The 19,502-nt window shown below is 39.9% G+C and overlaps 1 protein-coding gene across 3 annotated transcripts in view; it reads left to right on the forward strand.

Annotated features, from left to right (window-relative positions):
- Positions 1 to 19,502, forward strand: part of SLC2A9 (solute carrier family 2 member 9) — a 296,562-nt gene that overhangs the window by 262,131 nt on the left and 14,929 nt on the right. For all 3 annotated transcript variants that reach the window (XM_069069870.1, XM_069069873.1, XM_069069863.1), the window contains one exon: positions 1,387 to 1,514. In XM_069069870.1, coding sequence (XP_068925971.1) covers positions 1,387 to 1,514 — 128 coding nt within the window. The remainder of the gene's footprint in view (positions 1 to 1,386; positions 1,515 to 19,502) is intronic.

The raw sequence follows: 19,502 nt of genomic DNA on the forward strand, positions 1-19,502 counted from the left end.
GCCATATTGAATTAGACTCTGCATGTGTTGTTGAATATAAATTTATTTGGTCCTTAAAATATTTGTTAGTTGAACATAGATGACAGTTTTCTTTATCATGAGTTATAGCATGGTATGATAGAGAGTACCACTGAATTTGAGGTAAGATCTGGGGCTTGAGTTCAAATCTAGATTTCCCACATCATACCAGTTTGACCACTTTTGGCAAGTCACTTAATTTCTCTGGTCCTTATTTTTCTCATCTGTACAAGAAGGATTAGACTGGATGACCTCTTGAGTTCTTTCCATCTCGAAATCAATGATACTACTTTCCTTTTTGAATGTGTGATCATTGTAAACTTTGTATTTTGATGTTATGGAAATTGTTGGATATGATATTTATGATGATGGGACTTCAATATGGAATCACTTAGGCTAGGTGGTCCTAACAACTATGGAAATATATGGGCAAAATAGACAGTTTGTACTTTTCCATTTTTAACTCTCTGTTAGACTGATGAGCTTTTTGATTGGATGAGCTCTTGACCTGCTTACAAGACCATTCTCCTTCTGCTTCAGTTACTATTAGACCCGCCTACCAGTTATGAGTATGTTTCCTCCCCAACACATCCTCTTCACCCTCAGACTGGGGCAAATATGTGGGGACAAACCCTCGTCTGTTTATATTGCCATAGTGTATGTGTTTTCTTTGTTTGCCTGCTTGTTGCTGCCCATAAAAATAAAGCTCACGATTGTATTTCTACAAATCCCAAATCCAGGTATTTTCTTTAACCTAACCCTTGAGAGGCTAGATAAAGCATATTGTCCTTTGGGAGGCAGTGAACCCTCCTACAAGATAACATAAAGTGAGAGTTGATAAGGACTTCAGAGACAATCGGATCCCCTCAATTCTACAGGCAAGGAAACTGTCCCCAAAGATTCTCTGTGGAATAGTTGAGGCCATATAACTAGTCACCAGCAGGGAATAGACTCAAATCCAAGTCTCCTCTCAGTCCTGGCCTCATTCTACTGAACCAAATTCCCAAATGGATTTTTCACAGTCAAACTTCAGTCCAGTTTTTAATATCTATTACTGTATTTGGTGACACCCTAAGCAAGATCCACAGTATATCAGGGAGCACTGGGAATTTTGTTTGGACAGCAAATGAAATTTGTGATGAACATGCCAAGGCACTATTTAAACATTCAAGATGTAAATGTTATTTAAAGGAAGCAAGAATTCAGAGTGTTCCTTTTTCACTCAAACATGAAGACCTAGTTCTTCCCATAAGAGGATCCTATCCACGTTGTGAATATTTGCCTAAATCTGACATTTGAATGTTGATGCTAGAAGAATGGGAACCAGTGGGCTTTTATTAATTCAGCATCTTAACTGTTCCATTTCAGGTGGAATTCCATTCATCTTGACTGGAGAGTTTTTCCATCAGTCTCAGCGGCCAGCTGCCTTCATGATCGCAGGGACAATTAACTGGCTCTCCAATTTTGCAGTGGGGCTCCTTTTCCCGTACATTGTGGTATGTTCTATGGTGGTAGCTATTTACCTTCCATTTTTTCCTAAAGATTTCTGCGGATGGGGATCTAACAGCCAGAAGAGAAATGATGACCTTCTATATAATGATGATATTGTTCATGTCATAACAAGAGGAGAGTGATTTGTACTTAAGATTAAATATAGAGAGAACATCTCTACTTCGTATGTTATAGCGGAAAAGGCACTGGCTCTAGAATTAGAGGTCCAGGGTTTGAATCCCACCTCTGATGACTGTTACTTGTGGGACCTTGAATAAGTCACAACCTCCCTGGGCATCGATTTCCTCATCTATAAAATGAGGGGATTAGACTAGATGGCTTCTGGGGTTCTTTCAAATTCCAGATCTAGGATTCTGTTTTTCACTTCCCATTTTGATATTGGAAAGAAACTTTATTTCTCTGGTCTTCAGTTTTCTTATTTATAAAAAGAAAAGTTCAAATTATATTAAGCCCCATTCAAACTTTTAACATTCTCTCCTGTATTAAGGTTCCTTCCAAATAAAAGTATTCTCTCCCTCCTCCATTTTTTTCTGCAGCTCTATACCTGAATATTAGCCATGTATTAATAAATGAATGCCTATATGCTTCCCCCCCAAAAAAAATGGATTATTAACTCTTTAAGGAAAGGGACTGTCATTTTTCATATCATCAGGGCTTAATATAGAGTTATTGATAGAGTGATTGATAAAGTATTAATTAAGTCTTATCATATGCCATGGGTGTATGCTGAGCATTGGAAATGCAAATATAATAAAAGAAAATATTGCCTTCCTCAAAGAGAATATATTCTAATGGTCAAAGACTATATATACAGGAGAGCTAGAAGAAACAATGGCATGGTTTGGAAATAGCCAAGAAATGATGTGGAGGCCTGGTTCCAGACAAGAGGAAGGGGAAGCCTCCTTATCATAACCCAGCATCCCAAGACAGAGTCCAAACTTCCAAAGGAAGGGGAATGAGGACCATGAAGACAATGACAATTGTGCAGGCAGTGGAGTTTTACAGACAGCCATGTCAGTAGCAGTCCCTTAATAAATGTTAGCTGAACTAAATTGAATTCCATTTCTAACAGCCTACATTTTAAGCTCCTGCCAGCTTTGACGTTCTCTGCTTTTAAATTAATTTCTTTTAGCTGCTTTAAATGGGTCTGTCGTTGACACACATATAATCTAGGTACATGCCTTGGAATGTGGAATTAGGTGGTGACAAATTTCATTTAATATTTTTTTCTGGAGTCAAACTCTCTTAGCTGAATTCATAAAATGGTACCTTGTCTTTTCAGTCAAATTTAAACTTTAAATGACTTTTCCAAGCTTGAAAATTTTGTACAAACTTAATACAACCAAGAGTCAATAAAATATTGATAATGCTTTGGGAGACCCACAGGCTGAGGTTTCAGATCTTCCCTAAGAATGAAATTAAATATCAATCCATTCTTCCCCAACGTTGTTCATGTTATTTAAATGAAGCAGGAATTCAGAGTGTTTCCTTTTCACTCAGACATGAAGACCTAGTTCTTCCCATAAGGGGATCCTACCCATGTCATGCATATTTGCCTGAGTCTGACATTTGAATGTTGATGCTGGAAGAATGGGAATCAGTGGGCTTTTACTAATTCAGGATCTTGACTGGTCCATTTCAGGTGAAGTTTGACTGTAAAAATGCATTTGGAAGCTCAGTTCAGTGGAATGAAGCCAGGATTGAGGGAAGACTTAGATTTGAGTCTGTGCCCTGCCAATGGCTAGTTACCAACAGCACCAGTCTTTAAGATGAGGACAGACTGAGAAAATCTTTTGTTTTTGAATGCCAGGGGTAGACTCTGAAATGACTGCTGGGGCCTCCTTCTACTCTAACATTCCATGGTTCCTCTATGATTTCAACAGTATCTTTGCAATATGTTTCACCGGAGGGTTACCGATGAGATGTATTATATTGGAAAAAGCAGTGGTTTCCTGGACCATGATCCTGGAGACCTGGGATTGAGGTCCAGCTCTACCACCTGTATGAATTTGAAGCCAATTAATCTCTCAGGGCTTAGCTTGCTGTATCTATAAAATGGCCCCTTTGCACAAAATGGTGGTCTTTTCCTAATCTAAAATTCTGTGAATTAAAGTGGTCTATCAGGCAATGTTTGAGAAATATAACCTTAAATCAAACCATATTTTAATGACATGTACCTCAGTCACAAATGATATTTTTGAAAACACACAATTGTAACCAATTCTAGGGGAATAATGAAGCAAAATTATCTCCATGGTTTCTATTTTGCTCATAGTAATGGCTCTTTTCTCAGTGGGTATCAATCATTTTCAAGTTGCCATTACACCTTCTTTTCCCTTTCTCCCAAAATGATAGACATATGGATGGAAAGAGGAAGGAAGTAGGCAGGTGTGAGGCATAGTGGATAGAACACTCGCTTTGAAATCAGAAAGACTTGAGTTCAAATCCTTCCTCAGACATCTTCTATCAGGGTGAGCATGGGCAAGCCACTTAACTTCTGTATGCCTCGGTTCCCTTATCTGAAAGTGAAGATAATAATACCGTGTTTCCCCGATAATAAGACCTATCCCAAAAATAAGCCCTCCCCTTACTGTGTAAGATTCCTCTAAAATAAGCCCTCCCCCGAAAATAAGCCCTATTGAGATTGCTACTGTAGTGAAGGTGATCCCCTGCACTACACGCTACATTACGGTACCCTCTGTATGCACCGTCCCCCCCCCGGGTGAAACGCACGCCGCGCTCCGAGCTGCATCCAATCAGAGCTGCAGCAGTGAGCGCGTCATCCTGTTCTTCCCCAGTGATTTGCTTATTGAATAAAGGTACATTTTTTTGTTCACACTTACCTGTTTATTAAAATTGCTGTCAATGTTCATTAAAATAAGCCCTCCCCTGAAAATAAGCCCTCTGGTGATTTTCTGTCCAAAAAAATTAATAAGACAGTGTCTTATTATCGGGGAAACACAGTAGCACTGATCTCCCAGGGTGCCACTCCACGTGGTACAGTGGATAGAGTACCAGAACTGATTTTAGGAAGACTTGTCTTGCTGAATTCAAATCTGGCCTCAGACACTTACTAGAAGTATGACCCTGGACATGTCACTTAACCCTATTTGCCTTAGTTTTCTTATCTTTAAAATGAGTTAGAGAAGGAAATGGCAAACCTCTCCAGTATCTTTGGCAAGAAAACCCCCAAATGGGGTCACAAAGAGTTGACCACAACTAAAACAACTGAATAATGACAACATCAGCCTCACAGTGTTGTTGTGAGAAGCAAAGGAAGTGATATTAATAAAGCACTTGCCAAATCTTAAGGTGCTACAGAAATGTTAGCTATTATTATGAGTAGGCATGAGCAGAACATCTTGTCTCTCCTTAGATTTCCTTTTATGGATTTTTCCTCTGCCTTCATCGTTTCTTTCCATGTATTTATAACAATGTCATATTTCTAAGTAGAACCATTACTTGGAGGTAGATAGGAAGATGAAAAGGAAGCAGAAGTAATGGATTTATTTTTTTTTTCTGTTTACACTCTCAAGGAAAATGATGTTCAAGTTGGGAAGTAATGACCAAAAGTGGTTATTAGGTAGTTGAAATCCAATATAGTATTAATAATACTTATTTTTTTCACTTTTTGTAGGGCAATTGGGGTTAAGTGACTTGCCCAAGGTCACACGGCTAGTTTTGCATTAAGTGTCTGAAGTCAGATTTAAACTCAGGTCCTCCTAACTCCAGAGCTGGTGCTGTATTCACTGCGCCACCTAGCCGCCCCTGATAATACTCATATTTCTATAGTGATTTAAGTTTTACAAAAGAGGTAAGAAGTTCACTCATTACTATCCTCATTTTACAGATAAAGGATTGAGACTCCCAAAGTTTAAGTGATTGGTCTAAGATAAATGAGGAGATAAAAAGAGAGTACCTAGTTATCCTTTGAGATCCAGTCACCAAACCCTTACAAATGACATTCCAGGGTCCTTTAAAAACAAACTGATGGTTGTCATTTTTTTCATTGATCTTTTAATTTAAAAAAATGGGTGGTAACAAAAAGAGTAAATATCCTGAATAGAGAAAAAGATAGATGCTCCAAAACTATTGATTATGGGGCTAATTAGCTCTAATACCTGTCAAAATCCTAGAAATTATAATAGTTGCTTGCATTTATATAACTTTTTTAAAAATTTGCAAAATGCTTTCCACACATGAATTCATTTGATTGTCACAACTAGCCTCTTAGGTAGGTAAAATAGTTATTATTATATCCGTTTTGCAGATGAAAAAAGTGAAACTAGGGTATGTCAACAGATTTGCTAATGGTCATAGCAGTAAATTTCAGAGGCAGGATTTTCTGCCTCCAGAAGAGAAGTTCTTAACAGGGGTCCACAGACAGACAGACAGACAGACAGACAGACAGACAGACAGACAGAGACAGATAGATAGATAGATAGATAATAGTTCAACATAATTGGTTTCCTTTGAAATCATATATTTATTTTGTGCATTTAAAAACATTTTCAGACGGGGTCCTTAAGTTTCACTATACTGCTAAACAGGTCTCTAACATTAAAAAGTTAAGGCTCTGCTTTAAAAGGCTGGGACAAATCTAGTATGATAAAAATTTATCAGGAATAAATGTAAAGTTCTATTCATGGGTTCAAAAAAATCAATTGTGCATATCTATAGTTTAGCAGAGATGTGCCAAAACAATAGTGAAAATTTAAAAACACCTGAGGCTTTTAATAAGCGGGAAGCTCAGTTCAAATCAAGGTGACATGACATTAAAATAACTACCACATAATGAGTAGTATAATCTCTGGAAGGAGGAACATTGTCATTCTCCTGCACTATCTTGGATTTGATATAGGCAAAACTCAGAGATGCTGTGCGTTCAATTCCAGATCACCTCAATAAAGTGAATATCACAATAAAGCAAGGCAAATGACTTTTTTGTTTGTTTGTTTCCCAGTGCATATAAAAGGAGAGGGAGAGAGATGGGGAAGGGTTGGTGGGTGGAGCAGTCAGAACATACAACATTTATCTATTAAGTACATCATCTTACAATTCACAGTGCCCCAAAATCATTATAATAGCAATAGTAACATCAAAGATCACTGATCCCAGATCATCATAGTGGATATAATTATAATGAAACAGTTTGAAACATTGCAAGAACTGCCAAAATATGACACAGAGACATGATGTGAGAACGTATTGTTGGAAAAATGGCACCAATAGACTTGCTCAATGCAGGGTTCCCACAAACCTTCAGTTTGTTAAAAAAAAAAAATAAAACAAAAAACCATCCCACAATATCTGTGAAGCACAATAAAACTAAGCTCAGTGAAGCAAGATATGCCCGTATCTGGAATGTCTTGTTTTGAAAGAGCATTGACCAGTTTGGAGCACATCCAGTCATGGGTGGCAACATAAATGTTTTAAAAGCCACTCCACCACATGTTTAGTTGAAGAAACATGGAGATGTTTAGCCTTGGAAGGAGACGACTTGCTCGGGGGAGAGGACCCAATATCTGTCTTCTAGTATTTAGAGGGCAGTCATGTGGAAGACAGACTGGACTGGTTCTATGCAGCTGCAGGGGAAGCGAGAGAGGGATGGAGAACTCAGATCAACATTTGGAAGTTGCAGAGAGAGATTTTAGGGTAATATACCAAAAACAAAATAAAAATTTTCTTACTGCTACGACTTTCCAAAACGGGCTACCTTTGGGAAATGGGAAAGTACTTTAATTTCCATTACTTTAAAGGTCCACAAGTAAAGGGTGGATCACTCTTTATCAGGACTGTTGTAGAGGGTGGTGTTGTCTGGACCTTTCAGTCATGTCTAACTGAATTTAGGATTTTCTTGGCAAAGATACTGGAATGGTTTAGCCATTTCCTTCTCCAGCTCATTTTGCAGATGAGGAAACTGAGGCAAACAGGGTGAAGTGACTTGCCCAGGGTCTCAGAGCTAGTGCCTCTCTGGGGCCAGATTTGAACTCAGGTCTTTCTGACTCCAGACCCAGCACTTATTTCCTGAGCCACCTCATTGCGCCCTCTTTCATATTACCTTATATTTATTTAGTCTGTATATACCTTGTATATGCCAAGTTATTTACCTCTTGTCTTCCTCATTAGAATGTGTATGCCTTAAAGGCAGGAACTGTCTCTTGCCTTTCTTTGTAGCCTTAGCACAGTGCCTGACTCATAGTAAATGCTTCATAAATGCTTGTTGTCTGACTGACTGTCTACTTAGCAGTACCTTCCTCAGTAACTCCCCACTGCAGACAGTATTATCCCTGTTTTACAGATGATGAAATGGAAGCTCTGAAAGGAGGCAGTGATTGGGCAGCTACTAAATATCTGAGGCAGGATTAGAATCTAGAGCTCCTGACTGCAGGTGGACTGCACCATCCAATAGAGGGAGTCCACACAGCCTATCTATGGAAGGCTAATGGATTTGAAGTTGGAGAGTTTTGTTAGGGCAGTTAAGTGGTGCAATTGATAGAGTGGGAAGCCTGGAGTCGGGAAGACTCATCTCCCTGAGTTCAGCTCTCACCACAGACACTTACTAGCTGTGTGACCCTGGGCAAGTCACTTTTCTCATCAAATGAGCTGGAGAAGGACATGGCAAACCATTCCAGTGTCTTTGCTAAGAAACCCCCAAAGGGTCTCAAAGAATCAGGTACAATTGAAAAACAGCTCATTAACAACACAAATAAGAACTTTTGGATAGTTCAGATGAATTCTTCTGGGAAAGGGCTACTAAGTGGGCTTACTCAGTATCTTGAGATCTTGTTTCAACAAGAGAAAAAAAATCCAAATCTTTATTGACTGGTTTAGACATTCACCTGTCTCCAGCAGGCTTCTGGGACAATTCATTCATAGGATCACAGATTTAAGACTTGAAGGGACTTTAGAGTCAATCTAATCCTAACCCTTTATTTGATGTCTGAAGAACCAGAAGTACATAGATCAAGTGACTTGCCTAAGGTTACACAGCTGGCAAATGATAGACCCAAGATCTGAACACAGGGTCTGCAGAACCAATGTTGGTTGCTTTCCAAGGAAACTAAGGCACTAGTTCTTCAAATTTCTTCCAGCTCTCTCAGTCAATGAGTCTATGAATGTTAATCAAACAATAGTTAACAAACATTTATTAAACTCCTACTATGTGCCAAGCACTATGATAGATACTGGGAATTTTTTTAAAGGAGGGAAATAGCCCCTGCCCTCAAGGAGCTTACCATCTTAAGAAGAAAGAGAAAAGGTGAGAGAACATGGACATAGGTGGATATTTCATTCAGGTTTCTAAACTCAAATTAGAACAGCATAAACATGAAAGTGAGAAGACTCAGAGTTCTTGGGTTTTTTTCCAATTTCTTTTCTATACTGTCCATTTTCAATCTGAAATACAAATGCTTTTGATGCTCCATTAAGGAGTGAGTTGCCTGTCACTGGAGGCATTTAAGCAGAGTCTGGGCAACTATACCTCTAGGGTATTGTTAGAGAGAATTCACATTAACAGAGCCTCAAGAATAGTAGACCCTTGAGAACTCAATGTTTTGAGTTTTTCTTTTTATAAATTGAATTAAACTCAAAAAGAAGCTTAGATAGTCTTGGAGCCACACTCCAAGAATCAGACAGGGCTCTTAGAGGATAAACATTCAGAATCATTTTGTAGAGATCCAAATTAAGCCTGGAATGCGCTATGTCTCATATCCATTTTTAGCACGTCTCGATGAGCAAAGCTCGTCTGCTTCCTCCAAGACTTGTCAAGAACAGGGAGTCTGTTGGGGAAGAGGATGTCACTTGCCACCCTCTTCATAGCCACTTTGCAAAATTTCCTGAAGAAAGATGTGATAGGAGATGCTCAGGTGTCTCAATTATCTGAATGGAGGGGGGAAAAAAATGTGAGTTTGGAAAGAACATGGGCAGGCCACAGATTAGCTCTCTGGAAGCCATCAGGATGATGTGGCATCTCCATTTACTGCAGCTGGCGTTTCAGTAATGGTCCTGGGAAAGTAGGTAATATAATATGACTCACTGAGGAACAGGACGGTAACTTGACTGCTCAGGGAAATGCCTCATCACGCGACCTTCCACTAGTCTCTTAGTCTTGAGCCCCCTCCCTGACTCTTCCAGAATCTGTGACATAACCATAAAGCCAGCCTTGCTGGAGAGCTCCCAGTGAGGAATGCCTAATGGGATGAAAAAATAAAAAAGATTGCAGAGCACTCTTTATGAGTGACAGGACTGATAACTGCTTAGTCACTATAATCAGAAAGATTGTTCTTTTTCAATATCCATAGGATAGATGGCGCTGATGACTTTTCTCCCCCCAAAAGCCATTTGTTCTTTCCATCTTTTTCAAAGCCACCCCAATGAGTGTGTTTACATGATTATCAGCTTTTCTCAAAGGCAGCTGTGTTAGGATACACATTTAATCACTTAGCAAATCTAGGCGCCATCAATTAAACACTTGTACTGAATTTCAAGTCAGAATCAAAATGGGTTTGAGTGCCAGGGACATCATTCCCTAGTAGTTATGTGAGTACAGAGAGCTCATGTTCTCTGATGGCCTCAATTTCCTCATCTGGGATAATAAAAATTGTGTTACCTAGCTCACAAACTGGCTTTGAGGCTCAAATGAGATAGTGGGGGGTTTTTTTAATTTATTTATTTTTAGTTTTTTGTTGTTGTTGTTGTTTTTTAAAGCAATCGGGGTTAAGTAAGTTGCTTAAGGTTACACAGCCAGTTATTTTGTGTGGGTGTTAAGTATCTGAACCCAGAGCCAAACCCAGGTTCTCCTGACTCCGGGGCCGGCACTCTTACTCACTGCACCACCTAGCTGCCCCTTATTTTTAGTTTTTAACATTCACTTCCATAAGTTTTAAATTTTCTCCCCCCCTCCCCGAGATAGCATGTAATCTGATGTAGGCTCTACATATACATTCCTATTAAACATATTTTCACATCACTCATGTTGTATAGAAGAATTAGAACAAATGGGAGAAACTGTGAGAAAGAAAAAAAAGGAAAGAAAAGAAAAAATAAAATAGTCTGCTTTGCTCTGCATTCAGACTCCATAGTTCTTTCTCTGGATGTGGATGGCGTTTTCCATCATGAGTCCTTTGGAATTGTTTTAGGTCGTTGCAATGCTGAGAAGGGTTAAATCTCTTAAAATCAGTCATCATGCACTATGGCTGTTACTGTGTACAATGTTGTCCTGGTTCTACTCCCCTCACTCAGCATCAATTCATATAAGTCTTTCCAGGTTTTCTGAAGTCTGCCTGTTCATCATTTCTTATAGCACAATAGTGTTCCATTACATTCATACAGCACAACTGAAATAGTGCTTTTTAACTGGGAATATATATATATATATATATATATATATATATATATATATATAGTGTGTGTGTATAATATAGTAACTATATCAATGTGGTTTCACATATAAGATGTCCTAATACTGTCCCATTCGGATGGAAACAGATGAAGACTGCAAATCCAGACATAAAATTCCCTGTGGGCCACATGTCGATTTAGAAAACCATTTCTTAACATTGTGTTCTATCATATTCTTATTTTGTTAAATATTTCCCGATTCTATGTTAATATGGTCTGGTCCTCATTTGAGAGATCTGTGGCCTGTGGCCCCTGGCTATGTGCTTGATACCTCAGCTGTTGAAGTTTAAAACTTCACTAAGACTCTGGGAACACTCTGTATATGAAAGGCAGTCTGGAATCATGGGGAGAAAGTCTGGTCTCAAGTCAGGAAGACCTGACTTCAAGTCCCATCTCTAAGCCTGTCACTTTAAGAGTGTAAATTACAGAGTAATTGCTTATCTGTATTGGTAGAAGGAGTTTCTCCCTCTCTCCTTGTCTGTCTCTCTGTCTCTCTCTCTGTCAGTCTATCCACCTTTCTTACACTCTCTCTTTCTCTTTCTCTGTCTCTCTATTTCTCCCTCTGACTCAGTCTGCACCTCCATGTATATGTCTGTCTTTCTCTCTTCCTCCACTTCTCCCTCTTTTTCTTTCTGTCTCCATTTTCCTCTCTGTGTGTGCATGTCTCTCCCCACCCCTTCCATTTCTCCCTCTCCTTTCTCCTGTCACCTCTAGTTTCTAGTAACTCCATAATATATCTACCTCGTTTCTCAGGTCAAGTTGGCATCTCTCTGTAGGATGCTTCATTCTTTTGATGAAATCAAATTTTTTATGAAATAAAGTTTTTGATGAAATGGAACCTTCTCTGCAATCCCAAATGAGGTGCTGGGATGGTGGGGGTGGGAGGGAACCAATCCTTTTTCTCTCTTCTTGTTCTTTCTCCCTGCCCCTAGCATGTCTCTGGGTTACCAGACTCATTGGGATTGATATGCTTTATGTTCCCCAGTTTCTTCAAGAGAAGTAGGAAACAGAATTGACAAACATTCCAGCCTTTACTTGTTTCTGTGTTTCTTACTTCAAAAATACAGACTGCATCAATGAAACACGTGTATAAATATCACATTCTTTTAGGTTATTACTAAGAGTTCCCAAGGGAAGTGAACTGAATGTTCACAGGAAGGAAAGATGGCTTCTGTTAAGCAGCAGAGAGGCCCATGGAATGCCTGAAGGCTAGCAGAGAGGCCGTGTGGTTCAGTGCAAGGAACAATGAATCTGTAATCACAGGACCTGGGTCCAAATGTTGTTCTTTCATTTACTACCTGTGCGATCTTGGACAGGCTCTGCCTCTCTGGGTCTCAGTTTTCTCATGTGTAAAATGCGTGGATTAGACTAACTGATCTCTAGCATCCCTTCCAGCTCTCAATCTGTGACCCTATAACATATGCTCTTTAGGAATTAATATTTTAATGAAATTAAGGTGATTGCATATAACAGGATATAGCTGAAAGTAAGAAATGTGTAAGATGCTCTTCAGGGACAAGAAACTGGACCTCAGAGAGGTCAGGTTTGCAGTCAGTGTCTTTTCTAAGGCAACATATGACAGCTGAGAAGAGCTTAAGATAAAACTGGGCTGGCTGAGTCATGGGTTAACCACGCCAGGATTCGAGATGAAAGATCCAGACTTACTGAGCTCAGGGGCCCGTCTTTTTCTCACCCCGGGGCCATCGCCACAGCCCTTTGGGATGCTGGGTGGCCTCCTCAGCTGCCTCCACTAACACAGGCAGAGGAGGGTGGCCCACGGCTCCCAGCAGAGTACTGGCCTTGCTCCAGATGCTTAATTAATCCTTCTCGTTGAATCCACTGATGGATCAACATAAGCCTTCCCTGGGGCCTGATGGTGCCCATGTCCTGTCACCTTGGGCCCTAAGCTTTGGAATGGCCTGAGTTGTTGGAACTGGGCAGTGACTTCAGAGGAGAGGAGAGGAGAGGAAAGTCCGTTATACTGCCTGCTTTGGTTATATGCACACATATGAGCAGCTCTTCTTTGCCACTGTCACCAATATAGAGAATGCAGAACATCCTCTCCTGCCTGGCCCACCTAACTTTGGTCAAAGCAATAGAAAATCTTACCCCGTGATAAAGAAGCAGCTTTCTTACAGGATCAGCGGTTCAACTGAAATACTTTATCACAAAAATGATAATGTTGTTGAATCATTTTTCAGTCGTGTCCAACTCTGTGATAGTAATCACCCCGCTTGGGTTTGTCTTGGCAAAGATACTGGAGTGATTTGCCATTTCCATCTCCTGTTAATTTTATAGTTGAGGAACTGAGGCAAGATAGCTTAAGTGACTTGCCGAGGGTCACGCAGCTAGGAAGTATCTGAGCCCAAGTCTGAACTCAGGCCCTCCTGACTCCAGGCCCAGCACTTTATCTACTCTGTCCTCTAGCTGCCCCAAGATTAGTAAGAGTTGGCATTTAAATGGCACCTTAAGGTTTTCAAAGCACTTTATATGTGTTATCCCACAGCAACCCTGGGAGGTAGGTGTTATTATGATCCCCATTTTACAGATAAGAAAACTGATGATTAAAGTGACTTTCCCAAGGTCACACAAAATTTTTTTTTAAAAGTTAACATTTATGCAAGAAAAATGATGATTAAAAAGGTTAAGTGACTTTGCCAGGGTCACACATCTATCCTTCTATCCATCCCTATACTCACCTACATTCATATCCTCATCTCTGTCTTTGTCCTTATTCTTATTGCACCATCCAGATTTTTTCCATTCCTCTCCAGAGAAAACTGGAAGAGAAATTAGAAGTCACATCAAGGACAAAGAACAGGGTTGGGGTTGCAAGACAGATCGAGACGGAGAATGACAGTGGATTGTGATCAAATAAGAGGATTTCAAAGTTCACGAATACGGAATGAATACATGAATGGTGGCAATGACCATCTCTGCATGCAGCTGATGTGCAGTGAGTTTGAGGAATTGGAAAGCTAGGACATTTTAGAGACTCTCAATACATATTTTGAAGTCTCCTATCAGGAGGGCAAGGGTTGAGAAGGAGAGAAAGACTGTGAGCCAAGCACTGAAGTCATTAAGGAAAGAAGGTGAGCATCCAGGAAGCCTGTATACAAGAGTTCCAGGGTTTTGATGGGGTGGTAGACTGAGGTTGGGGGGTAGAGATAGAATGAATGAACCTCAGGAGAGGAGAAGTTACTGAGTAACGTGGTAGGGGGGAAATCTAGGAACAGCAAAGAGGAGAAAAGCATATTCTAGCTCTCTGTGTCTTGACCAGTCAGGGGAAATAAGTGAAAGTGCAGCCAGTTTTGGAAAATATGACTAAGGAGGCTGCGTCATGTGCAGGGAGCCAGGTCTCAGTGAGTCAGAAGATGGAAGAAGCAGGGGGAAAAGATTTAAAGTGTAAGCAGGTTTGTTTCCTATAAAGTAGGAATTCAGAGAGCAGAGTGAAATGGGTGTGTAGCTTTAGTCTGTGGCGTCTAAGGAGAATTAGGAGAGCAGGCGGAGGGGAAAAGAGAATGGGATTGGGATAATGACAATTGTGTGACTTTGGGCAGGTCATTTAAGCTGTCTGGGCCTTGTTCTCATCCATAAAATGGGGTGGTTGAACAAAATGATGTCCAAGGTCCCTGATAGGTCTGATAATCTGTGGTGCATATTCTAAAGTCTCTCCTGGCTTCTCTAAATGTCCATACATTAGGATCTTCACTTTAACCCTAAGACTCTATAATTTCATGACTGTGATTACAACTGCACATCCCTCCCATGGCCCACTGACCAAGATTTATATATAACCTGGTCAGCTTGGATGACATGGAGTTGGTTAAATAATACTTTCTCTTACTCCTGCTATGGGTTCTGAGCTGGGGTCAATATTGCTATGTCCAATGATTGAGACTTCTCTTCATCTCCTATCACTCTTCTCATTCACACTATTACCCCTGCCTCCCACAGGTCTTTGTTTTTGACCTTGGTAAGAAATGGATGAAATGACTGATTCAGGTATCATCACAAGAACCAATAAACAAATGAATTTTCCAACCCCAAGCTGTTTAGATTTGTTCTCTATGAAATTGCTGGGTCGGCTGCTGAATTCTATTCAAGTCACATCTCTTCAGGGAACAGTCATTCTGTGATGCCACTATGCTTGAATAAGCTAGGAACACTGATCCATTTCTGAGCACTTGGTCATAATTTTCAACACCAACATTATCCAACCAATCAGAGTTAGACCTCTTGCTACCATATTGATTTACCATAATTTGTCATAATGCCTACAGACCTCTGTGGAAAAGGTCATTATTAATGTAATTTTCAAAGCAAATCTAGATTGGAGTTATAAAAGAAACTGGATAATAATCATCATATTAGCTGACATTTTATATAACATTTAATGGTTCTAGATATGACCTCATTCCATCTTCATGATGACCCTGAAAGGCAGGCAGAGTAGCCACTATAACCTGGGCCCTCATTATTCTAGTGCTACTCAGTCTTTCCAACCCTATCTCATATAATTAACCTCTATTCTCTCTACGCTTGAGAGCAAAATTGGTTTTTTTTTCTGTTCCCTCAATAATAGTCAGTAGCCAATAAACATTTATTAGGCACCTACTACATGCCAGGCACTATGATCAGTGCTGGGGACATTTATATTGTATTTTAAAGTTGATATGATGCCTTACAATACATTAACTCATTTGAATTTCATAGTCATACTGATTCAAGTTTTTCTGACTTTTTCCACATTTTGAAGGTGAAAAAGCTAAGTTGTTGCTATAGTCTTTATTAATCAGAAAATCTCAGGTTCTCAGGAGACCTCACGATTCTTCCATTACAACCTATAACTGAGCAGATATTTCTTCTACAATGCCCTGAGAACTGGCTTAAAACCTCTAGGGATGGGACTCCCTGATACCTCCAGGATCAAATATAAAATCCTCTATTTGGCTTTTAAAGCCCTCACAACCCTATGTATTCCTACCTTTCTGATCTTCTTATCCTTAGCTCTTCTCTATGTATTCTAAGATCCAGAAAAATTGATCTTCTTACAATTCCTAATACACTTCATCTCCTGACTCAATGCCTTTTTGCTGGCTGCCCTCCATGCCCAGAATGCTCTCCTTCTTCTTCTCTGCCTCCTGGCTTCCTTCAAGGCGCAGCTCAAATCCCACCTTCTGCGAAAGGCCTTTCCTTGCTCACTACCTGCCACTGACCCCACTGCTGGATTACCTCCAATTTACCCTGAATATATCATGTATGTGTGTAGTTCTGTGCATGCTGTCTCCCCCAATAGAATGTGAGTTCCTTGAGGAGAGAGACACTTTTTACCTTTCTTTGTATCTCTAGCACTTAGTATGATGCCCAGCAAATAGTGACCTCTTAATAATGCTTCTTGACTTGGCTTGAAATCCATTACTTCCCAAAATGGCCAAATCTGTTTGTCATTGACTCTAATTGTTAGGGAAAACATTAAGAAGCTTTTCCTTATATCAGAATGGCATCTGCCTCCCTTCAACCTTTATCCCTCACTCCTAGTTATGCCCTCTGAGATCAAGCAGAGCAAATCTGATTCCTCTTGTGTGGGATAGTACTTCAAATACTTAAAGGCAGCTATCATGGCCCCTTGAGTCTTCCCTTCTTTGTGCTAACCATCCCCAAGTCCTTATATCACATGGCCTTCAGCCCCTTCACCATCTTCATCACCCTCTTGTAAAGGCATTCTTGTGAGCTAAGGTCCTTCCTAAAATGTGTTGCCTAGAACTGGAAGCAATACTCTTAATGTGGTATGACCAGGGAAGAAAAAACCAGAACCCTGCCCCTCTCATCCTGGGTAGCTTAACTCTTTTAATGCCTCTTTTCTGACCACCATGTCACATAGTAAAAAATCCTGACCAAAAAAAAAACATTAAACAAGACCAAGAAGGACATGGCCAAGTGCTCCTTTTGAAAGACGGGTGAGATGTGTTCATCTTGACATGTTGTAAAATATTGCATGTGCCAAAGCCAAACCTTAAGAAAGTGAATAAAAATCTTATTAATTCCATTTTTAGAGATGGAATTGCCAATGGAGAGTTATTTTAGCCGGGGACATCTTTAGAAATAAGGAATGTTAAAAAAAAAAAAAAAGCTCCGATCACCAAAAGGCTTTCTACTGGTATAACCTTTTCCTGCTGCCTCTGTGATCTGTAGTCTGGAAAGATGTCATGTTTGCATTTTCCATCATATCCCTTCTGACAGGCTTATTAAGCCACCAAACTGCATAGCCTAATGGAGAAGTATTTTCTCCTACAAGTCATGATCCTGACCTCACTGACATCAAGTTTACATTAACAATTTAATACCATCATCAAGGAATGACACCATTTGGACTGAAATGTTCCTCAAGCTAATTTCTAATTCAAAATACAATTTCTGGTCCTATGGTATTAATTAATCAACAAAATGTCACATAGCCCTTTGGTTTGTACCTAATAAAGTCATCACATATGACTGTGTTATTAGAGGGGTTTTTTTTCATGTTTGTCTCATATTCCCATAAGCTCCACAAGTACAGAAACTATTGAAAATTTTGTATTTATTCCTACCAGTGTTCTACAAGATGTATGTGCTTGATAAATGTTTGCTGACAATTTAGTGAAACATTTATTTTATTTCTACTGTATGCTAAGTCCAATGCTATGTGTTTAGGGGATTTGGATCGTAGAAAGCAGTATAATGTATAGTCCCTGCTCTCAGAGAACTTAAAATCTACAGTGGAAGCACAATATACACATATGAGAAAGAGAATGTTTCATTCGTTTATTTATTCAACAAACATTTATTAAGCACCTACTGCATGCAGAACATTGTATATAGTATTGGTGGATGACAGGCATGTATAAAACATAGTCCTTACTGCTTATAGTTTGGTCAAAGATATCAGACAAGACTAATCAGATATTTCTTAGTACGTTGTATGTGCCCAGGAGGGTTACAAAGGGTTGTGGAATATTTAAAGAGGAAGTTGTCCTTCTTGAGGTACTACATCCCTCTGGATCACATCCTATTTGATGAGGGGATGGTCAGAGAAGGCTTCATGGAGAAAGTGTCACCTGTACTAGGCCTTAAAGTGTGTCAACAGGAAGAAATGGGAGAGGAGCCATCTCCAGAGGTGAGCAAAGACAGAGGCAAGAGATATCAGTCTAAGGCTAGGAATGGAGGGTGTTGCAGTTAGGATGGGGTATCATGGAGAAAGAGTAGTATTAGATAAGACTGGAAAAGTAAGACTGATGACATGGGGTAGTCTGAAGCTTAAGGAGCTACTCAAGGTTTTTGAAATTCAATCAGATCTGCACATTAGAATGAAAATTGAGGAAGCATAAGCTTCCAGATTAGAGAGTAGGAGGCAGGGAGACCAGTTATACCATATCCCAAATGTGAAAGGGATAAAGAACAGATATTTTCTTTCATTGATCCAAGGAGCACCCAAGTGAGGAAGCTTCCTCTACCAAAGAAAGTCAGTACCTTCTCTGCCCTTCAAGTCTTTAAGAGCTATCTAGAGGACTAGAAAGCTGTGTCTAGAGAGTCACGTAACCAGCATATGTGTAAGAGTCAGGTTTTCTTGGCTTCAAGACCAGCTCTCTATTCAATGTGCATACATGACTAAGTGTTCAAGTGCATGATGCAGGCAATAAATGCTTTAGCAGTTCAGAAATACAAGGGATCCATGAAGACTGAGGGAATCACTTCTGTGTGACTTTATGAAAAGGAAGAACCTAATCTTGGACTTCAAGGGTGGGAGGGATTCAGAGAAAAGGAGCTATGACATAGTGTGAAGGTTTTAATGGAAGTTGAGGTTTCCTTCGAGCTACTTTGGTAACTGTTTTCCCACATTCTATTTATGTAGCCATTGGGTTCCATTCAGAGGACTAGAAGCAAGCATGCAGATGTCTGTAGTAGAAATAGTTCACTGATGACTCTACATTTCTTGTTCTGGTGTGACATTAAAACAGTAGAATCATCATCATCATCTTAACTTACCCATATATGATATTTAATGGTCCCAAAGCAGTTTCATACTTCGTACTTTCTTCAGTCTTTACAGCAGTCCTCAGAGAAGGCATAGGAAATGACAATATTATTTTCCCCATTTTATAGGAAGGGATACTGAGGTTCAAATACTATGAAATAAATTGACACTGCAACTAGTAAATAGGAAACTGTGAATTGACTGATCTGGTCTATCCCCAATTCAGTGTTCAAGTCTTGGACATTCATTTGAATCTTCTTGTCTGTGCACTCTTGAGGTTTTGAAAAGAGGAAGAGGTATACACGATTTGGGGAGTGATGGAAGGAGAAAGAGAGAGAGAGAGAGAGAGAGAGAGAGAGAGAGAGAGAGAGAGAGAGAGAGAGAGAGAGAGAGAGAGAGAGAGAGAGAGAGAGGGAGAGAGAGAGAGAGAGAGAGAGAGAGAGAGAGAGAGAGAGAGAGAGAGACAGAGAGAGAAAGGGGGGGAGAGGGAGAGAAAGAGAAATGGGAGGAGAGAGGGAGAGAGAGAGAAATGGGAGGAGAGAGGGAGAGAGAGAGA

The sequence above is a fragment of the Petaurus breviceps genome, unplaced genomic scaffold (genome assembly GCF_028583685.1).
Source record: "Petaurus breviceps papuanus isolate PSGF00001 unplaced genomic scaffold, PetGlider_PUasm1.0 140, whole genome shotgun sequence".
Classification (NCBI taxonomy): Eukaryota; Metazoa; Chordata; class Mammalia; order Diprotodontia; family Petauridae; genus Petaurus; species Petaurus breviceps.